Below are 21,578 nucleotides of genomic sequence, written 5' to 3'. Positions count from 1 at the left end.
GGCCTAGGGAGAGTTCCTTGGACCAGAGGCCTTGAGGACCACATTCTGCCCCCTGGCCTGAGATTCCCCACCCCAGACTTAGAGCAGCTGGTCCTTCCTTTCTCTATGTCTCATTGTGTGAAGAGATAGCCTAACCTACTACTTTATCATCCCTCAAGATTAAGCCTCCACCTTCTTCAGGACTCTCCACTGACTCCTTTCCCTAATTCTCCCTGAGGCTTATAGGCCAAGAGGAGGAGCTGGGAGCCTCTTTTCAGCTTAGCCCTTGTGCCACCTTGCTGATTACTGGTTGAACTACTTGTGAGCAAGCAGCTGGTCTTGCGGCATTCCCCGCTCCCCCCATTAAAAAATTACAGAGCTGTTTAAATGCAGGTTTGAAATTAATGTAGCAAGGTTGGGAGGCCAAAGCAGAGATTCTGGAATGGCAAGGCTATGGAGACAAACCAGATTCAGTAAGTCTAGTGCCTTTCCTAATTTTTCACGTAAAGTTGCTTGGCTGGTAACCACCATCTTGTTGTAACTTATAACAAGCACCTTAGAAATGCTGGGAACCCATGATCTGGTTTTAGGACTGTGGGAAAGCTCGCTTTCTGGTTGTCATTTAGATTTTCCCAACACTGAGAATATCACTGAATCAGAAATATATTCATGATATAAGGCCAAGGACCTGCCAAGCGGCTTGCCAGGGTTGGTCCCGGCCCACTGGTGAACAGAACACCCGCCATTGCACAAATTCCTCTCTAGAGGTCTAACTTCCAATACAGAATAAGAGAAGACCCTGGCTTGTATCCTCTGTTAGTCCTACTCAGAGTAGACCCATTGAAATGAATAGGCATGGCTAACACAGGAAGGCCAGTGGGTCTGCTCTGAGTGAAATTTGGATATAGCCCTGTGCCTCTTTCCCTATCTGCATACTGCAGAATGTGGGGAAAGGAATTGGTGGTAACGCTAAATAGTGACTGGCTGGCTAAACCAAGCGAAACACTTGACTTCCTAACCAAGTAGCAGCTAGATAATAAAGTAGGCTGCTCTGTTTTACTTTACTATCTTCTGACACCAACCCCTTTTGCTGACAACAACTATCTAGGCAGCAATGCACATGGAGTTCTATGTCACATAGCAGTCCAGAAGTGTTAGAATCATAGAATCATAGAGTTGGAAGAGACCACAAGGGCCATCGAGTCCAACCCCCTGCCAAGCAGGAAACACCATCAGAGCACCCCTGACATATGGTTGTCAAGCCTCTGCTTAAAGACCTCCAAAGAAGGAGACTCCACCACACTCCTTGGCAGCAAATTCCACTGTCGAACAGCTCTTACTGTCAGGAAGTTCTTCCTAATGTTTAGGTGGAATCTTCTTTCTTGTAGTTTGGATCCATTGCTCCGTGTCCGCTTCTCTGGAGCAGCAGAAAACAACCTTTCTCCCTCCTCTATGTGACATCCTTTTATATATTTGAACATGGCTATCATGTTCAAATAGTCAGCCATTATTTTTGACTGCTTCCAGTTCCCCTTCTTCTTGGCATGCAAAGGGGGCTTGATTCTTGCCTTATTTTTGTAGGATATGGGGTAAGCAAGAAATGGGGGGGGGGGTTGATCCTCCCTGGCTGCTTCAAAGAGGATCATGCTTCAAAATACAGTTGAAATGAGACCTGTGGGAGTAAGAGACAAAAACGCCTCTCAAAGTAGTTAGCTGTGTAGAATGCAAAATGAGAGATCTGTGGTGCTGAGGTGTCGTGGTCACTAGAAGGCAGTGGGGACTTGCTCATGAGAAATGGATTTGTTGATATGTGTGCATTAAAGAACATTGTGGTTGAGGATGAAGATACAGTAATACAGCATCCACTCCCTGCATCAACCACCATTCTTTTCCCTCTCATTCCCTTACGTGGCTCTACTTCTGCTTCCCAACCAAGTTGACAAGCTGCTAGCTTCAGAATTGCAAAAATATTTTTAGGGAGAGAAATTCTTTCGTTTTGTTCCCTGGTGGGGAAAAAACAGCCTTCTGTTCATTTAAACAAGTGGGTCTCTTGTTTAAAGTGCCCCCCCAGCCGCCACCCCTCCCGGCATGATCTGCAATAGGGAAATGTTCTATGCTGGTACTTCTGCAATCCAGTTTGCTCATGTAGAAGGAGAAAAGTAACTAAAAATAGTGCTCGGCATTCACTGCACAGCTGACTTTATTTCGGAGATTGCTGGGTTCTCTTTTGAAACGTCACATGTTCTTTCTGAAATGGCAAATCCAGGCCCTTGAGGAAGACTTGTCTTTGAGGGTCAGAATTGCTTTCTGCTTAATGGCTTAATTGAGGAGTGCTTTAAAATCGGCCAGTCTTCTGAAAGAGCTGTGATTAAGAGTATTTTTAAAAAAAGTATGTGAAGCCATAGAAAAGTTACACAAGATCTCTACTTGTGTCATTTTCTCTCTCACTAAGTGAAATTCTTGTCTTGGTTGCTCTTATGAGAGCAACAAAGTTAAAAATAGCTGATTATGTTGGGAATAAGTAGCAAAATCAGAAGCTATCATATTCAGAACCTGAATAACCAGCACAGAGTGCTAGATTGCTTATTCTGCCGTAAGGGATCAAGAAGTGGTAATGCTTGAGAGGGTCTTCTCTGAGGTGGGCTCTCAGATTGTGGAATGACCTCCTTTCTGATGTGCATCTTGCGCCATCTCTGTATGCTTGCTTTGCAGTAAGTGCACCTCTGTGCCCAGGCCTTTGGTTATTGCCCTGTCCTGCTGTTTCCCTTCTGTCATTGGTGGGTTGTGGTCTTATTTTATGTTATCAATGTAAAATTATACTTGATTTTCAATGGTGACAATTTTGTAACCCGCCCTGGGACCATTAAAAGTGGGCTGGAGCATTTCAAATGTAGAATGAACCTGTGAATTAAACCTTCCAGTGGTGCAGTAGCCTCAGTATTTTCCAGAGTTTCTCTTATTTATCTTTCAGATTTATAAATTGCTTCATAGCCAGAATCTATTGAAGCAGTGCATAATAAGATAAAATGAGGTAAAGCACAAAAGATGCAGACACTTAAACAATAAAACTAATTCTTAAATTTGCGCAGTTAATATTCCATAAGTGATTCAGGGAAAGGCTTATTTAACAAATATACTTTCAGTAGCTTCCGAAGCATCAAGATACTAGGCACCTGTTGGATTCCAGAGGGTTGTGTAGTTGCTATTTACTATGTATTGTTTTGGCATGTAAACATGAATCCATCCAGAATAATTAAGCTTCCCTCTTTTTCCCCCTTTTTGTCTTTCAGTAAGCGTGGCTTCATTGTTCGATCCTTTGGGACGGGGACTCACGTGAAATTGCCAGGACCAGCGCCAGACAAGCCAAACGTTTATGATTTCAAAACGACATACGATCAGATGTACAATGACCTGCTTAGGAAAGACAAAGAACTGTATCCCTGTGGAATGCCCCTTTCAAAACCCTGCTGTTCACCTTTCCGAAAGCTGTTCTTCGCACGTTTGCATAAGGAATATGCTGCTACTTGACTGTGGCAAGGTCTTGGTATTTTTCCAGTTCTAGGCAGGTGCTTCACATGATTGAAGGGCTCTTACCACATCCCTTTAAATGCTCTCTTTACCTTCCAACCCCCGGTCCATTAAGTAGTGGTGCATGCGGTAGAGGAGATTTGACACTTTATTGGGATGTGATTTGCACTTCTGTGCTCTGGATGACTATGTTGGGTTGCCCCCATAACTGGCTACTCAAACGGCAATAGCTCTATAGTCATGAAATTCACTAGGAACCTGACAGCTGAAGGTGTCGGCTTGATAACCCAATTCCTGACCGTACACAGCTGCTTTCCTTTCTGGCAATTCTCCCTCTTAGTTTTCTGTCCTCTCCCAGACTTTTCCTCAAAACCAATCCCATCTCCTGATTCATTCCCCAAATCCCCCTGCCCCCTTTGGCCAGCCCTGACCCCCAGGCTCCTGTTGACCCTTCTGCCTTTCCCACCTCTCTGTGAAATCAGGGGTAGCTCAGCCACTGACTGCCAGAGACCACCACTACAAAATCTTCTTTAAAGTATATATATAGAACTGCTCAGATGCTAAGCATCTTGTCTCTCCCCCCCCCCCCCCGCCCCCAGTTGTAGTGGAAAAAGCACTTTGGACATTATCCTTCAGAGAGAGCTACAGTAGAAGCATTTTGTCCTAGAATAATTCAGTTCGATACGGGTTCCCCCAAGATGATCAGAGCTAGTGTAGCATCTTTCCTGCACTAACAGGTTTAAAATATACCTCCCATTGGATGTGTGAACCCTACTGTGAATGGATTGGAGCAGTACAACGAGTGGTGTGAATGCATCCTTAGAAACAGTGTGAGGGTCTGGCACCTTTCCCACATGGCCTGGCAAAGATTTGTTCTTTGCAATGAGCTGTGGACTACAGTTCAGGCAAGGAAGCAGGTAAGAACTATAAAAGTAGACCAGCCTGTACCTTGACCAAGACGGAGGTGTGTGATTAGGTGTCACCATCACTTTCAGAGCAGCTAAAATGCAACTCTTCAGCACACTCATCCATATTCAACTCTAGCATATAGACTTAGATGTTCTTTCTGGTGCATCTCAAAGTGTTCAGGATCCATTGGTATCCTGGATTTACTGGGGTGGGGTTTTTGTCAACCTTGAGGGGGGGGATTAACCCTGCTTAAGCAAAAGCATGCCTGCTCCTTTCCTAGGTTTAACTAATGGCATTTGTAACAAGAATGACACACTTTCAAAGGTGTGTTTGGTCTAATGGGGTTCCCCCTTCATCTCAAATATCACCTGGCTGAATTTTAAAAACAAAAACAGGAAAACTGCAAACACTTTGGAAATAAAGGGGCTTTAATGAGTTATTACCAGCCAAAGGTTTAGGCTGTAGCAGCCCTGGAACCTTTCCAATACCAGATATGAAACTCACATCTTTTGAGAAGTGGTATTTAAATGTAACCTTTCCAGGTGCCTTAGCATCTGAGGACAGCCAGGAAAGTCTGCCTTGCTTGAAACCTGGGGCCAGTAGTTCCTGCTACTTCCTTTTTCTCTGGAGCTTGAACAGGAAGTAATGAAAGGGATTGGCCAGGAGAGACAGCACTGTTTACACTCTCAGAGGCTCAAATAGGTTAAAAGAAGATGACATCCAGAAATAGATGCTTAAAAACTAGCATAAAGCTGGTCCCAGGCTGCTGAGTTGAGAGGATATTGATAACCAAATACCCACAAGGTCAGTACAGAGAACAGTCTGGCAGTAACAGGCCCTCATTTCGTCTCCTAGTCTTGCTTTAGATTGTTAAAGTGATTGTCAGAAGACTTGAGGGAGACATCAGTGGGTCCATAAATCTACATGTTTTGGGGCAGAGTATCAGCTCTGTGTGCGTGTGTTAACTGGTGGGAGACCATTAAACCTGAGAGCCTACAGCTCCCAGTAGTTACGGTTTTCATTTTGTTTCAGGCTTTCCTTAAACCCGCATCACCACGTTTCTCTTTGGGGGCAGCATACACCACACCTGGAGCTATTCATTTAGGGGATGTCTCATTTTATAAAAGGATTTCCCCATCACCAGTATTGCTGTATGTGCCAGGGCTTGAGGAAACTTGGAAGGACTGCGGTGGGGATTGAACTGGGATCCTGTAGCCCTTGAGCTTCTTTTGTAGGTATAGTTCTCACTGAGGTCGCAGAACTGTGTCTGGGCCCTTCTACTGTAAGCTGGGAGGTGGGGGGCTTTGTCTGCCATGGTGCCTAGATGGCTCCAGATCACAAGCTGGGCATGTCCCACTAGAGGTAATACTGGTTCTGAACAGTTGAGTGTCTCTCTTTAACTATCATGGCTAATGGCAGATAAATCCTCCATGAATTTGCTCTTCTTGGCCACCTGAGTCACTGGCGGCTGTCACACCCCCAAGTAAATTATGCATTGTTTGAAAGATGTTCTTTTTCTTCTACCTGTCTTACTTCTGCTGCTACTCAGTTTCAGTGGGTGAACTGAGTGCTAGTACTGTGACAGAAGAGATGAATATTTCTGTATCCTTGTTTTTTCTCCACAACACACACAATCCTCCTATCATTCCCCATGTTGGTTATCTGCCCCCAAAATTAAATTGCCCCAAATTAGCCAGGGATGGGAAACTTTATGGCACCCCAAAAGAGTGATAGGAGTTGTGGTCCAACAACATCGGGAGAGACACAGTTTCCCCATTCCTGCCCTGTACATGGCAATGTAGCTGGTTTTGGAGAAGGTGAGATTAGTGCCCCTTCATGGCATTCTGTGTACAGGGATTTGGGGCGGGGATTAATACTGTCCAGACACAGTCAAGACCTCAGTGAGAATTAGCACCCAAGAAGCAGCACGAAAAAGGACTGGTCCCATAACATACCTCATATGGTTGGGCTGGTTTTTGTTTTAAATATACTTTTCTCCTGAGTTGGTGACCATCTCAGTGGGGCACTAGCGATTCTGTTAGAAAATGGGGAAGACTTTACCATAGACATTTTGAGGATCTATGTGATGGTTGCCTTTCTTGTTAAAATGATTTGTTGTACTGAGAACATAACAATTAAAAAAGAAATACAATTGGCCCCCTGTCCACGCTCCTGGAGTTGCTTTTTTCTTAGTTCAGCGCTGCATTGAGAGGCAGAACTGTGGCCACCAAGCACTCCTTGCGATGGGGTGGGGTGGGGGAAGTGGAGCAGCCAGTTGCATTTGGGGCCCTAAGGGTCTATGAAAGGCACCAAAAAGTTTTTAGGGGCTCTGACCTCTTGTTCAGAAGGCAGTCCTCCTCTGGATTGCAGTTGAGAAGGCAAGAGCAATCTTCCACTCACTGTAAATTACCAGTTCTCTACCCCCCACCCCCACTTGCTGTCATTTTGGGGGCAGATCTACGTTTGGCCTGGTGGGATGGAGGAAATGAGATGAATTGTTCTAATAAAATAGTTGCTGCAGGATACTTGGGCAGAGAAGAATGGCTACTGAGGAGCTCTGCTTTTTAGATGGGAGAGCCCATCTTAAGATGGGCAAGTTGCGTGGGGTATCTCAAAAGAAGTGTGGATGGGAACCGTCATCCAGAAGCTGTAGCTCAGGAACGGGGAACCTGTGGCCCTCCAGCCATTACTGGACTTTATCTCCCATCAACCAGTAGCCAAGGATGATGGGAGTTGGAGTTCCAGCAACTCCTGCTTCCCCAGTTCTGCTCATTTTCAGGTAGGTGAGGGCTTCTCCTTCCAGCCTTCCGTGTCTGAAAAGAGCAGCTCCTCTTGTGTATAAATGGGCAAACGTTTTGTGTCTGCGCCTCCATGGTGTGTGGAAACAGGTCCGTGTCTCGGCACCACAAGGGGGTCTCCCTGCCCTAGCAGAGCATGGAAACTAGGGTACACGGTGAACGTTTGTGGAAAGGCTTCTGCTACCCATCTTCCCCCCCACCTCCCACCCACCCCTCCAGTCCATCTGGTCAGTCAAGGAAGCAGCCATCCCAACCAGGCAGAAAAAAAGCGCTACAGCGACTTACATCAGGAAACCAAGGTAAAAAAAGAACAAGAAACAGCTGCTTAGAATGGCAACATGTATGTTTAAAAAACAACAACTTTTTTCTACCCTTTATAGAGAAAACGGGCAGGGGTGGGGAATGAACCCCATTTGGTGTTTAAAGGAAATGGAAGAGAGTCGTTGTTTTGGCTGAGATGACTTTGACTGAGTTGCACGACGCACAGTCATACATGCAGGGCTGCTCCCTATTTCTCCTTTGAGAAGGTGTGGAAATGTAGGCAGCTCCATGTGTACTTGGGAGGATGAAGAGTGGCCATAGTTCAGTGGTAGACCACACGCTTTACCTGCAGAAGGTGCCAGATTCCATCTTTGGTATCTTTCTAGGGAAAGGATCTTGAGCTGGAGATATGGGAAAGACCCCACAGAGAGCAATTCCCTGTCAGGAGGATTCCCAAGTGCTGAGCTACATAGACCAGCAATCTGATTTCAGTACAGTGGTACCTTGAGTTAAGTACTTAATTCGTTCCGGAGGTCCGTTCTTAACCTGAAACTGTTCTTAACCTGAAGCACCACTTTAGCTAATGGGGCCTCCTGCTGCCGCAGCGCCACCAGAGCACGATTTCTGTTCTCATCCTGAAGCAAAGTTCTTAACCTGAAGCACTATTTCTGGGTTAGCGGAGTCTGTAACCTGAAGTGTATGTAACCCGAAGTACCACTGTATAGGACAGTTCCTACACTGGAAGATGGCGCAGCCTGTTTGAACATGAACAATTTGAAGCATATTTGGATGGATAGGAGGAAATGGTAAAAGGCAGTTGTTGACAAGACTTCAAGGTGGGGTTGGGGAAACCAGTGGCCCTCCAAATGTTGGACTTCCAACTTGACTCAGCCAGCATGGGCAGTAGTCAGGGATAAAGAGCCAGCTGTGGGGCCAAAAGTTCCCATCCCTGCTGGAAAGGGCTATGGGTGAGCAAGGCTCATCCAAATCTTGCCAGAGCAGCTTACGGAGTCGGCAACCCAGACAGAACACCCTTAGTGAAAGCTATTGTTGAGGGATTCAGTTCTGCAGCCCATTGGCACCAATTCACACAAAGCCCATTTCTCATTGCAGCAGATGGTCATGTGACAAGAGCATAGCAGGTAGCACTTAACCTATTAAGCATTTATTTTTATTACAGTGGTACCTCGCAAGACGAATGCCTCGCAAGACGAAAGAATTTTTCGTTTTTTGAGTTGCTTCGCAAGACGATTTTCCCTATGGGCTTGCTTCGCAAGACGAAAACGTCTTGCGAGTTTGTTTCCTTTTTTCTTAAAACCGCTTGAAGAGGTGCAGTTGCGACTGACCGTGCTTCGCAAAAACCGCGCAAGACGAAAAGACTTGCGGAACGAATTAATTTCGTCTTGCGAGGCACCACTGTATTGCCTTTGGATCCCACCCGTCCTCCAAGGAGCTGAAGGTGGCATACATACTTCTCTTCCTCCTCCCATTATCCTCACAACAGCCATGTGAGGTAGGTTATGCTGAGAGACAGTGACTGGCTCAAAGTCACCCAGTGAGCTTCATGGCTGAGTGGGGATCTGAATGGTCTCCTAGGTGCTGCTCCAACTCTGGCCAACGCACCACACTGGGTGTACCATTCCATGGAGTTGAGCAGCTTTTAGTGAAGCTTCCATGCTACTAAAACACCAGTACATGTTTCTTCTTGAGAGGCTGAAGGAGCTTCTGTGTGTAAGAACTTAAAATGTAGTGAAACATAGCTTTATTAGTCTTTGGTAAGAAGGCAAGGTATCTTCATTGGTCATCATTTCCTCCAGAACCAAATCAGCACCACACAAACAAGAATCACAGACTTAACTCCATCACTTTAAACTGTCCTGCACAGGTGAATCAAAAGCTTTAGTTGATCAGTCTGCTGATTTTAAATTTTGCAATTTTAAAAAGCAATATTAATTTCACCCTCTGTAACCTTTCTAACACTGCCCAGCCATGAAGCGTTTGCTTAAAATACTTGATGTATAGCATCACTGTGCTTAAAAGACAGTTGAATTAGGCTATGTCCATGGATTTGGTTTTTCAGCTATATTAGAAGTGCTTCATAAACCATTTGGCTGAATGGGGTCTCTGTAATTGGGGAAACTTTTAGGCTAGATTCCCACCCCCCTTAAAATTCAGAACATAAAAGATTAGCTGATTAATTATTTTTAAAAGTTTGTTGTAGGGAATTTTTTTTATCTCCCTCTTTCTCAGACCCAGCCACCAAAATCTTAAAATAACATGATTGGCCATAACTTTAGCTCTTGGAAAACGGTTTTCAACTTGGGTTGGAAATAATGCTTTTTAAATTACTTATATGTAAGTCTCACACATATTCATGTGCGTGCACACTGCAGTAAGCTAGTTTAAATGAGTTAAAGTTACTTCGTTATGCACTGAATGTGCATTTCCAGCAGTGTGGCCCATTCTGGTTGGCTTCAGTGTGCTCTGACAGTATCTGTGCAAAAATAATTATGTGTAAGCCCCCTTGAGCGCTGTTGATGACGATGGAAGGGTAGCACTTTGTACTTCACCATACTACTGCAGTTTATATGGCGAGTTCAAGTGTTCAAGGCATTTCACTCACTTTATCCTGTAATTCTAACCATTGCCTTTGTAAGAGGCTGATTTTCCCAAATTGCACATGGCAGGAGGGAGAGGTGGGACGCTGCAGGAGACCTCTTGAATTGAGGAATGGCCACAGCGCACTGGTAGTGCATCTGCTTTGCATACAAGAAGTCCCACATTCAATCCCAGCCATTTTTAGGTAGCTCTGGGAGAGACCCCTGCCTGGAGAGATGCTGACAGTCAATGTAGGCAATATTGAGCTAGATGGACTTAGTATAAGGCAGCTTCCTATGTTAGACACACACGTACGTACGTACGTACGTTAATCATAGGGACTTTCTGATCCATTGTGTGATCTCGGCTGCATCAGTGTTTCAGGCTTTTTCATCCTCCTGCTTAGAGGGCAATCCCTGGGCCAGAAGATGGCTAACAAAGTGATAAAATGCAATGCAGAATCAAAACAAAGGAGTAAAATTAAAGGAGACCATATCACTTCATACCCCCAGCAGCTTATAATTCAAAACCCAGTAAAGTAATTGTTGCTCTCTTTCAAAGGGCCAGTAGAGGACATCTGGCAGGTCTCCTTTAAAAGGGGATGGGCTTCAGCAACAACCCCCCCCATCTGCATACTTTCTCTCTGGTAGATGCTAATCTTAACAAGTGATGGTGGTGATGGATCATCACAACCTCCTTTGGTTACGGAAGTGGGGGAAGGGCTGGGCCAATTACATTGCTTCCAAAGCACTTAAGCCAGACCTTTGTGTTCTGCACCAGCACAAAACCTGGTGGTCAGGATTCTGAGGTTCCCAGTGTTAGGGGAGTATGGGAAGTACCCTGTTTCAAATCTCGCTTCTGCCATGAACTGTTTCTCCCCTTCTCCACACTCAGCCCAGGCAGTTCAGGCATGAAACCCACATCTCTATAGTAGACTGCATGCATCTCCTGTTGAAAGGTTTGGGCGCCTGTTATGAGAAAACGGCCTTCATGATCTAGAGATGCTGGAGAGCTGTTGCCAGACAAATTTGACCAGATATGGGGAACTTTTGACCCTCCGGATGTTGCTGGACTACAGTCTCATCTCTGGTCAGTGGCCATGTCTGCTTGGGCTGAAGCATCCTTGCAGTTCAGCAGCATCTGGAAGGTCAAAGGCTCCCCACACCCAAACTAGGTAATGCAAGGCTAGATGGGACAGTTACACAGACCTGGTATAAGGCAGCTTCCTCTTATGTGGGGCAACTTCTGTGCTTCAGCTTCTGTCGAGAGAGAAGTGAAGAACACCTGCTAGCAAGAAGGGACCTAAATGATCTTCTCTTCCAACCCCCTGCAGCTGTAGCATCTCTGGCAGGTTCGTCATCCATCCTCAGTTCAAATGCTTCTGGTTGAGAGCCTCCCTCCCCTTTCCATGGTGGTCTGTCTATCATTGTACCGCTCAACCCATTAAGAAATTTCTCCTAACTTTTAAGCCAAGATATGCTTCCCAACATATCTAAGCAGTTTGCAAAAATATAAAGTAAAGCATCAACATTCTCAGTAATTAAAAACAGTTGAAAGCAAGTACAGTGGTATCTCAGGTTTTGAACGTAATCCGTTCCGGTAGACCGTTTGAGTTCTGAAACGTTCGAAAACCAAAAACTCAACAGCTGACAGCTAGGCCTCAGAATCTTGCACTCAGCAGAAGCTGCGTGGCATGTTCAACTTCCGAGGCGTGTTCGAAAACCAAAGCATTTACTTCCGGGTTTGCGGCATTCGTTACCGAAATGTTCGTCAGCTGAGACATTCAAAAACTGAGGTCCCACTGTACTTAAAAGCATTCAAAATATGACTAAGACCAACAAGCACTAAAATGTGATAAAAACGCATATAACTTCTCCATGTCTGGATAGGCTTGTCTAAACAAGAATGTTTTAAGCAGGAGCCAAAAAGTACTGCAAAGATGCCTGTCTGATGTCAATAGGCAAGGATTTCCAAAGTGTGGGTGCTGCCACACTGAATGGTGGATTTCTTCCGAGTGTGGAATGGATCTCATGTGGCACCTGTAACAGGGTCACTTCATTCAAGTCCTCAGAGCAACAGAGAAACCAGTCTCTCCAATCCTCATTGTGAAAGCCCTTCAAATATTTTTCCCAATTTCACCAGGCTAAGTACACCAGCTCTCCTCAACTGTTCTTCATAGTTTTCAGGCCCCCTCACATTCTGGCTTTTTCCCCCCTTTTTTCTGGATACCATAGTACTACAGATGCTGCCTGGGCTATTACTGCTTCTGACCCGGATACCACTTCTGTAACCTGAGATTGCATTAAGCTGCTTTGGATTGCACATTGCTGGCTTGTGTTTTTCGCTTTTGGCCTTAGATGCCCCTAGATCCTATTCACATGTATGACTGCCCTTCCAGAGCTCTTCTACCTGATAGATGTGCCACGGATTCTTCATATCTAAATGCAGGTTTTTACATTTTAATCTCTGTTGAGGTCCATCCTGGAGTAAGTTAGCTACGTCCATTAATTTTAATGGGTCTGCTCTGAGTAGGGGTAATGTTGGGTACAACCTAGAGTTCCGTTGGTACTCTTGACAGATTGATTCAGAACTATTCATGATCACTCATTGGGATCCACCTAACAGTAGTATTAGGTGTCATGGAAGACCTTGTGAAATGCGTCACTGAAATCAAGATAAACGACTGTCCTTATCTATAAACCTTAGTAACTCTATCCCCCCCCCCCAAAAAAAAAGGAAGGAAAAAAAAGATAAGGTTAATTTGGCGCAACTCAGTCTTTATAAAGCTTGCCTGGCTCCCAGTAATCCATTCTTTTTTAGTTGCTCACGTACAGACAGTTTAATCTGTTCTAGAATTTTGCCTGTTACTGACGTTGAGTTGATTTTTCTCTAGCTTCCCAGATTTAATTCCCCCCTTTCCTCCCCTTCTGAAGATATATAGGGACAACATTCATTTCTAGTCACCTGACAGCTGTTGTACCCTGAAATAAAATCTTGTTGCAAGCCCCTTCAGCAACCTGGGATAGGATTCCTCTCGCCCTGGAGACCTGACCTCCTTTAAAGGAGTAGTTAGGTGTTCTCTAGCTACCTCCTTAGCAATCCTGAGTTGCAAATCCCTCCTTGCATCGTTAGTTCTGCTTTTCCTGGTCAAACTCGGTTCCCTTTTTGGGAGAAGACCAAAATAGGAATTGAATGGTTCCTCCTTTCTCTGTCAACTCTTAACACTTCTCCACCATCCCTAAGCGGCTGTCATTATCCTCCCTTGGTCATTTTGCTCCAAACATGGCCTGATAAGTTCTTTTTGTTGTTCTGAGTGTCCCTTAAAAGCCCCTGCTCATTTAGCTTCCCTGATACCATCCTTACAGCTTTGGACCTCTTTATTGTGCTCCTCCTTAGTTATAAATCCCTCCATTTCCTACATGTATTCTTTAAAAGTCTCAGTTCCTTGGAGGCTTCCCTGTGATGTCTGCAAGTGGTAGAGCATCTGCTTTACATGCAGGAGGTCCCAGGTTCAGTCCCTGACGTCTCCAGCTAGTGCCGAGAGAGACCCCTGTCTGAAACCCTGGAGAGCTGCTGCCAGTCATTGCATACAGTGCTTAACTAGATGGACCCAGTGGTCTGGCTCTGTATAAGGCAGCTTGCTAGGTCCCTTACAAGTCTCCTGTTTATCATGGTTATTGGGAGAGTCTGAGATTGTGGTATCTGCAACATACTTCCCTGCTAGACCTCACGAAATTTTTACACCAGCCGCTGATTTTCACAGTGTGTGGTGGAATAGATGCTCAGCGGCTGGACCCAAATCTTTCTTTAGTTTCTTGGACTTTTTCAGGTGGCACTTTAGAAACACCAAGCACTAATACAACCAAAATTAAAGGGTAGAATAAAATAGCAGCAGTGCAGCAAACAATTGCTGGAGCTGAGTCAAGAATCAAATGGTCTTTGCCTGTAGGGAGTGCCACATTGGAGACGGTGCCTGAGGAGAGTATTCCACAATAGGGGGCCATCACCGAGAAGGCTCTTCCACTGCTTTCCACCTGCTTTGTGACATATAGCATGCCCTGTACCATGTGCCTGTTCAAATTCTATCCCATGCAAACGTGGAGCTGATCTACTGCACCATGCTTGTGCTTCTTGGCCATCATCTACTTATAAGCGATTCTGTCTGTATGGGGGACCTCTGGCCCTCCAGATGTTGAACCACATCTCCCATCAGCCCTAGCAAGTGTGGTTGATGGCCAGGGGTTATGGGAGTTGTAGTTCAGCAACTTCTTGAGGACCAGAGGTTCCCCACACCTGACATATTTTTGTGGGTCACAATCATCTTCAATAGATATATTTACCGTTATCCTGAGCTGTAGGTATCCATGTACAGTGGTACCTCGGGTTAAGTACTTAATTCGTTCTGGAGATCCGTTCTTAACCTGAAACTGTTCTTAACCTGAACCACCACTTTAGCTAATGGGGCCTCCTGCTGCTGCCACGCCTCCGGAGCACGATTTCTGTTCTCATCCTGAAGCAAAGTTCTTAACCCGAGGTACTATTTCTGGGTTAGCAAAGTCTGTAACCTGAAGCGTATGTAACCTGAGGTACCACTGTACAGGATAAGATGCAATTATATTTGGTGAGCACAGAGGGAATGAGATGGAGTAAGTACACTCCATCTTTTTCTTTTGCAGAAAAGAAAAAATAGCCCTGAAGGCCCATGATCTTCCTTCTGCCTGCCTGGAGTTACATGATGTTTCAGCTTCATTGGATAGACCCCAGTTCTCCCTCTTGGTCCTAGAACTTGGGATCATCCAGCAAGGCTGGAATGTTGGATGATTCAGGAAAGGAGAAAAGGAACTACTTATTCATGGAGTGTATAGTTGAGCTATGGATTCCATTCCCACAACATGTAGCATTGACCAATTTCAGTGGCGTTAAATGTGGATTAAACAAATTCACGGAGAAGACTATTGGTGGCTACCATCTACGATGGCTGTGTCCTACTTCCACCGTTGGAGGCAGTATGCTTCTGAATGCTGGTTGCTTGGAATCACAAGTGGGGAGAGTTGCTCAGGTCCTGCTTTGGGTCTTCATATGTAGGCATCCGGTTGGCCACTAAGAACAGGATGGTATGTTAGGTGGCCTTTGGGCTGATCTAACAGCCATGCTCCTCTTACATTCTTATGATACAGTTTACTGCAGGGTAGTGGCATTTAGCTGAAGATTCATTTTCATTTAAAACTTTGGAAATGTCAGCCTGCCTCCTCTTCGATCCCTGTGGAGCTCTTCTATTTTCCTGATAGGGTTGCCAGCTGGCCCAAGTAAAATGCTGATGTTTTTTCAACTGGGCTTCTGCTGCCCGGTAACTAATTGGGCTTGACAATTGTGCATCCATCAGATTAAACCTACAAATAAACCTAGCTGAAATGCCACTTGCTTAAGAAGCTTTCTGATTTCACCAGTGGTCTCAATAGTTTACTGCACCTCGATGAAGGTGGGAGCTTAGACATGTTATGTCCTAAAGCATAGCATTACAATTAATACTCTCTCCAACCGAAACTTCAAACCCCACCTTCCCTTTACAAACTCCCGAACCAGCAGCATTCCTTGAGAGAGAGAAAAATCTGTGTTAGATTTATAACGTCGAGTTGTCCTCCAAAGAGGAAGCTTTACAGCATCTGCACTTGGTGGAGAGAAGTTAGGATTGGGGAGAGTCTTAAAAGGTTTGAGGAAAAGCTAGAGAGATCAGGAGGTCTTGAACCACAAATGGTTCTGCAGCCTTTCTGTTTTCAACTGGTGAGTTGAGGAGAGGGAAGCAAAAGCAGATCCCTGCCCCAAGGAGACGACAATCCTAACTCTCAACCGTGGGGCAGATGATGATGATGGGAGAGGAGATAGGGAAAACATTGGCAAGGAGAAATGAAAGTGAACAGATTTTCTTAAGTTAGTTTCATCTTGTTGAAGGCATCATGAAATAACGTGAATCGTACTGGGGGTGTCATCACTTTCTTTTCAGTTGTTTCTTTAAAGGGGGGAGCAAAGTGAGGAGGAAGAAGTATACAGCAATAAAAACAGATTTAGAAGTGAGTTTCATATTTTAGGTCGAACCAGTCCTCAGTTGCCAGTATTGTAGTATCCACCCTTGGCACCCAACTGAGTGTCTTCCCTTCCCCTAGCAACCCTACACTTGTGGAAACCCTGGGATGTGTCCATTGTAGCACTAGGTTTAAGTCACTTAGTGGTATACTCGTTGCACTGGTATAACTGGTTGTGCAATGGGAAACATGAGTACATTCCTCTAGACCACAGTGCAAACGTCTAGACCAGGCATAGCCAAACTTGACCCTCCAGCTGTTTTGGGACTACAATTCCCATCATCGCTGACCACTGGTCCTGTTAGCTAGGGATGCTGGGAGTTGTAGTCCCCAAATAGCTGGAGGGCCACGTTTGGCTATGCCTGGTCTAGACGGTTGCACTATGGATTGCACAACAAACCTCTGCCAGTACAACTTCTTGCGTTGGATTCCTTTGCTGTGCCTGCTTTAAAACCGCCATCCATAGTGCAAAGGGGTCTTGCATTAGTGGGCAGAGAATGTTGGATGCAGCCCCCTGTAATCATTTCTGTGGCCAAATAGCTTCCTATGTCGCTGCAGGAAATCCATTTTAAGCCTTTGGCAGCTTCTGCCCGTCCCAAAGATGGGGAAAATATATTTGGCAGCCGTTTCTCAGTTAATCTTAACAGTAGTGTTCACCTTACTGCCAGTTAGCTCTCCGTGGAGCAGGAACAACTCCTTCAGTGCATGCCCTGTGAAATGCATTCCTACGTCTACCCAATCATGCGCTAGTTTGGGGTCATGAATAACTTAACAAAAATACCCTTCCTGATTAACTTATAATTAATTATGCAAAGCAAGTGAGGTGTATGCGGCAATGGTCCCTTGCCATTTTATTTTGCTGAAAGCTTTTTTTTAATGTTTACTTCGCTGTTCAGCCAAGCCAACCCCCCCCCCCCAGAGCTGCTTACAAATGCCAGTGATAAGACAGTCTCAGTCCTTAGGCGTACAATCTTAAAAGTCACAACAGGAAAGGGAGGAGGAGGAGGAGAAAAGCAACATTGGGCTTTATTCCCCAATTACTGGATTCTTGTAATGGCCAGCTGGGGTTGAAAGATTTCCATGAGAGGAGGATTTTGTTCCTACTGTGAAGAAGAAATACTCTTGTGGCAGCTAGGCAGTTGATGGCTGTCCCAGTGAAAGGGGGCTGCCTTGCTTGTGGCAGGATGAGGATGAGGAACCTTCAGACGTTGTTGGACTCCAACTTCTATCATGTCCATCCAGCACGGCTAACAGTCAGGGATGATGGGAGTTGGTAGCCCAGGGACACCTGGAGGACTGCAGCTTCCCCATCGCTGCCATAGGACTGCCTCTGTCCCCTGCTTGCTTGGGATGGGAGAGGGGCACAGACAATGCTGCAATGTTCCTAGTGTCACGTCCACAATGTAAGGGGTGGCTCCTTGCCAGAATGCCCTTTAAAGGGGGGTTAAGACACAGCTGTGACTTTGTTGTTGTTTAGTCGTGTCTGACTCTTCGTGACCCCATGGACCAGAGCACGCCAGGGACTCCTGTCTTCCTCTGTCATAACTCCCTAGCCCTTAGACCCATCTTTCTGAAATTTTGCAGGCTACTTTCCTAGAGGCACCTCTCCCAATACATTGGTACCTTGGGTTACAGACACTTCAGGTTACAGACTCCGCTAACCCAGAAATATTACCTCAGGTTAAGAACTTTGCTTCAGGATGAGAACAGAAATTGTGTGGCGGCAGTGCAAGGCCCCATTAGCTAAAGTGGTACTTCAGGTTAAGAACAGTTTCAGGTTAAGAATGGACCTCCGGAATGAATTAAGTACTTAACCCGAGGTACCACTATATATACCTTTTACATAGCAAGACGCATTTCTCACAAAGCCACAAGGAAGAAAATAAACTTTTCATGTACTTGCCCCCAAGACTGTGGACCTGTTCGTTTGTTTGCCAGCCCCTGCCCACTCAGGTGGGAGTACTTACTGTGCCTTCACATTTCACCCAATTCCATCAAAAAGGGGGGAGGTTTAAAACTTCTTTTAAAATTACCCCAAAATAGTGAATTGGGGGGAGTCATGATTCACCCCCTGGAATCAGGATTTGGCTGGAAACCCTAAGGTGATTCGGGCATCCTCCAAATAGGTTAGGAGCAATTTGGGCTGTTTTCCAAAGTGCCACATCAGGGTCTGAAAAAGACTTGGCGCACTTTCCTAATAAGCAGGAGTTTAGAAAGATTAGGAGATCAGGTTATCACTAATTATCTATTATACACCTTAATATGACAGGTTTCATGTGCTAGACTGACAGTCCTTAGTTGCACTGGAAGGGAATATTCAGCCTCCCTTGGCAGAGTAAAATTGCAGAGCGAAAATTGTTTTTAAAAGGCCCTTAGTTTACAGCCTCCCTTAAAAGCCTTAATTGATTCATTTTGATGCCTTCTCCTTATAAAACATGTTTTCTGATATTATATAATTTATTCCAGCTTTACTAGTCATGGCAGTAACTCTGACTTCTCACCACTGGAGCTCCTGTCTAGCATTCACTTGTGTTGTTTTTTTGAGATTTTCACAGGCATTGCTGATAAGGCTTCGAGTTCATCTTCACAGTCTTAAGGTTCATTTGCTAGAGCATGAGACTCTTAATATCAGGGTCATGGGTTTGAGCCCCATATTGGGCAAAAGATTCCTGCATTGCAGAGGGTTGGACTAGATGACCCTTGTGTCCCCTTCCAACTCTACAGTTCTGTGATTGTATGACTAGAAATGTGATCCTCCCCCATCAATAAATGAAAGAAAAACAAGAATTGGGATGCTAAATTTTGAGTTTCACTTTCACTTGCCAAATGCAGAATGCCTGACTTAATCCAAACAGAAAACTGACATATGGCTGTTTGAAAGAACACCACAGATTTATTATTATCAATAGTAATAATTTGCTAGAATCAAATTAGATTAAACATGTTTTTAACAATTCGAAGTAGTTACTTGACATTCTTCCCCACCACTGTCATTTCTCAAAAACTGGAGCATCTAAGGGAATTCTGTGCTGATTTATCTCTTGAGCGAGCTGAACTGGATGGGAATTAACTTCCTACTAAAATAACACAGAGGGTTTGCTTTGAAAAACAAGAGATTTTGCTGCATCAATAGAAGAAGATGGGGTAGTGGTGGGATAACACAGGCAAAACATTCCCAGATAGTTCGGTACAGTACTAGTTGCCCTCCATGTCTGGGAGAAGATAAGAGAAGGAAGATAAACATGTTCCAGAAGGGATGCAGCAGTGAAAAGACAAGGACTCGGTTCTGCTCTTCTGACCACGAGATGCTTCTTATCCATGCCCCTGCTCTGAAACGCTGAACGAGACAGATGTTTTGCGTACAGGTGCGTCATACAGCTACACTTGAGGAGCTGGGATGTGCTGCCGGTTTCTGTTGAGCGTACGCTCTTAACCCACAAGGCAGCCCAAAGAAGTGGTGTCTGCGCTGCGGGTTGCAAGAATGGTGGTGGTGGTGAAATCTTAGCTGCATGTAAAACTTGGCAAACTTTCACCACAGGGGAATGATAATTGCTACACTGCAAATCTCTTTGCTCTGGGAGAACTGGACTGGGGCTCTGGCCCACAGGGCAGATTCTCCATAGACAGGGTGGGACAAGGGTGAGTTTCTCCCCCTCCCCCAGAGACTATTTTGAACAACACAATGGGGGCCTTGGCTCGATTTATACCCAAAGTGAAGCAAGGGTTTAAAATAAAACTATGGTTTGTAACCCTCACAACCACTTTGCCCCTCCCCTGCTTCTAACTGGGGCATTCAGGGGAGGAAATAACCTGGGAGCCTGTCTTCTTGCCATGTTCAAACCCGGGCTTGTGGTTTGTTTCCCTCTAAACCAGGGATGGGGAACCCGTGGCCTTTCAGATCTCTTTGGACCACAACTCCCATCATTCCCGACCTTTGGCCATGTTGGCTAGGACTGATGGGAGCTGTTGTCTAAAACATTGGGGAGCAGGAGCCTGGGGTGCGGGGAGCAAAGGTTCCCCATCCCTGTTGTAAACAACTCACGAAAAGTAAACCACAATGTGTTATTGGCTTGCGGCTCGTGATTGATTTGGAGGAGATGGACCGCAAGTGCAGGCTTGCATTATCACAGGGAGCCAGACTCTGGCTTGTTGCTTCCCCCGTTCTGCACAGTTGCCAGCAAAGTGCTCGTGCGCTGCAAACCATAGTTTTATTTTAAAGCATGGCTTAGTGTTGCATGCGAACTGGCCTGTAACATACTCTGCTGCTGCAAACGCAGCCGTTAGAAAATGTTCAGGTAGGGCTGTGAGGGACTCCAGCTCCCATCAGCCCCAGCCGGCAGGGCCAGTTGTCAGGGGTGATGGGAGTTGTAGTCCAGGAGTAGCCGGAGAGCTTCGGATGAGCTGCCCCAGCCGTGGAGCCACACGTGGAGAAGGCAATCAATGGCTACTAAACACGATGTCTCTGTTCTCTCTCCACTGTCGGAGGCAGCATACTGGAATCCTAGGTTCGAGCACTGTTGGCACTCAGGTCTTGCTTTCAGGCTTCTCATAGGCATGTGGATAACCACTGTGAGAACGGGAGGCTAGACTATGCGGGCCTTTGGCCTGATCTAGCAGGGCTGTTCTTATGTTAAGGGGACCAGGATAGGATTGCACAGTGAATGCCTTCCAGGTGCCGTGCGGGAGACAGAAGAGAGGGCTTGAGCCCTGGAGTAACTGTAGGATCCTGTTCCTCGATACCATCCATCTGGCATCATCTAGATCAGGCTTCCAACAACCTCTGCCCTCCAGATGTTTTGAGACTACAATTCCCATCATCCCTGACCACTGGTCTTGCTAGCTAGGGATGATGGGAGTTGTAGGCCAAAAACATCTGGAGGGCCAAGGTTGAGGACGCCTGATCTATATAGAGGGCAGCTTTTTGCAAGTCCTGCCAAGAGCAGTAAAGGGTACATTACCACATCTGGTAGGAGCAAGAGGCAGCCATTAGCTAACCTTTCAAGTTGGTGCATGTGGTACTTTCCAGTCTAGGGTAGGTGAGTATGGCTTGAACGAAACACAGGTCAAAAGGGAAAGTCTGGTGTGGTTCTCTGCCATAGCTTTACAATATTAAGTATTGTAAGGACCCCGAGGCCTTTTGCAATGCAAGACAGATGCTCTAACCACTGAGCCCTTCTCCCGTCATGGAAGTGTGCTTAGTGTTGTATCTGTGGCTCTGTTAGCTAAAGCTGTAGTGTAACACCTACCTGCAAAAGAAAAAGGTAACTGGCAATAGAATTTGACTTCTCAGGCAGCCCTTTTCACAGCTGGCCGGCACATTTGATAATCTTTAAACTCCATTTGATATACTTTGCTGGGGGTGGGGGGCATTAGCAGAAAGAAAGATAGATGCCTGCTGCTCAGGACTTGGTAAAGGAGGAGGTTG

General features: G+C 45.5%; 1 protein-coding gene and 1 long non-coding RNA gene across 2 annotated transcripts in view; one reads left to right on the top strand and one right to left on the bottom strand.

Moving 5' to 3' along the window:
• The window catches only part of SSU72 (SSU72 homolog, RNA polymerase II CTD phosphatase), a 50,501-nt gene that overhangs the window by 20,771 nt on the left and 8,152 nt on the right, over positions 1-21,578 (top strand). The window contains exon 2 of the mRNA XM_083629019.1: positions 3,270-3,413. Within this exon, the coding sequence (XP_083485145.1) occupies positions 3,270-3,413 (144 nt within the window). The remainder of the gene's footprint in view (positions 1-3,269; positions 3,414-21,578) is intronic.
• LOC310769645 overlaps positions 3,784-21,578 on the bottom strand; it is a 53,766-nt gene continuing 35,971 nt past the window's right edge. The window contains exon 2 of the long non-coding RNA XR_014551774.1: positions 3,784-8,165. This is a non-coding gene — a long non-coding RNA (uncharacterized lncRNA). The remainder of the gene's footprint in view (positions 8,166-21,578) is intronic.

The sequence above is a fragment of the Podarcis filfolensis genome (genome assembly GCF_964270895.1).
Source record: "Podarcis filfolensis genome assembly, chromosome: 8".
Taxonomy (NCBI): Eukaryota; Metazoa; Chordata; class Lepidosauria; order Squamata; family Lacertidae; genus Podarcis; species Podarcis filfolensis.
The sequence above is the reverse complement of the archived record's forward strand: the minus strand, read 5'-3'. Positions and strand labels throughout refer to the sequence as shown.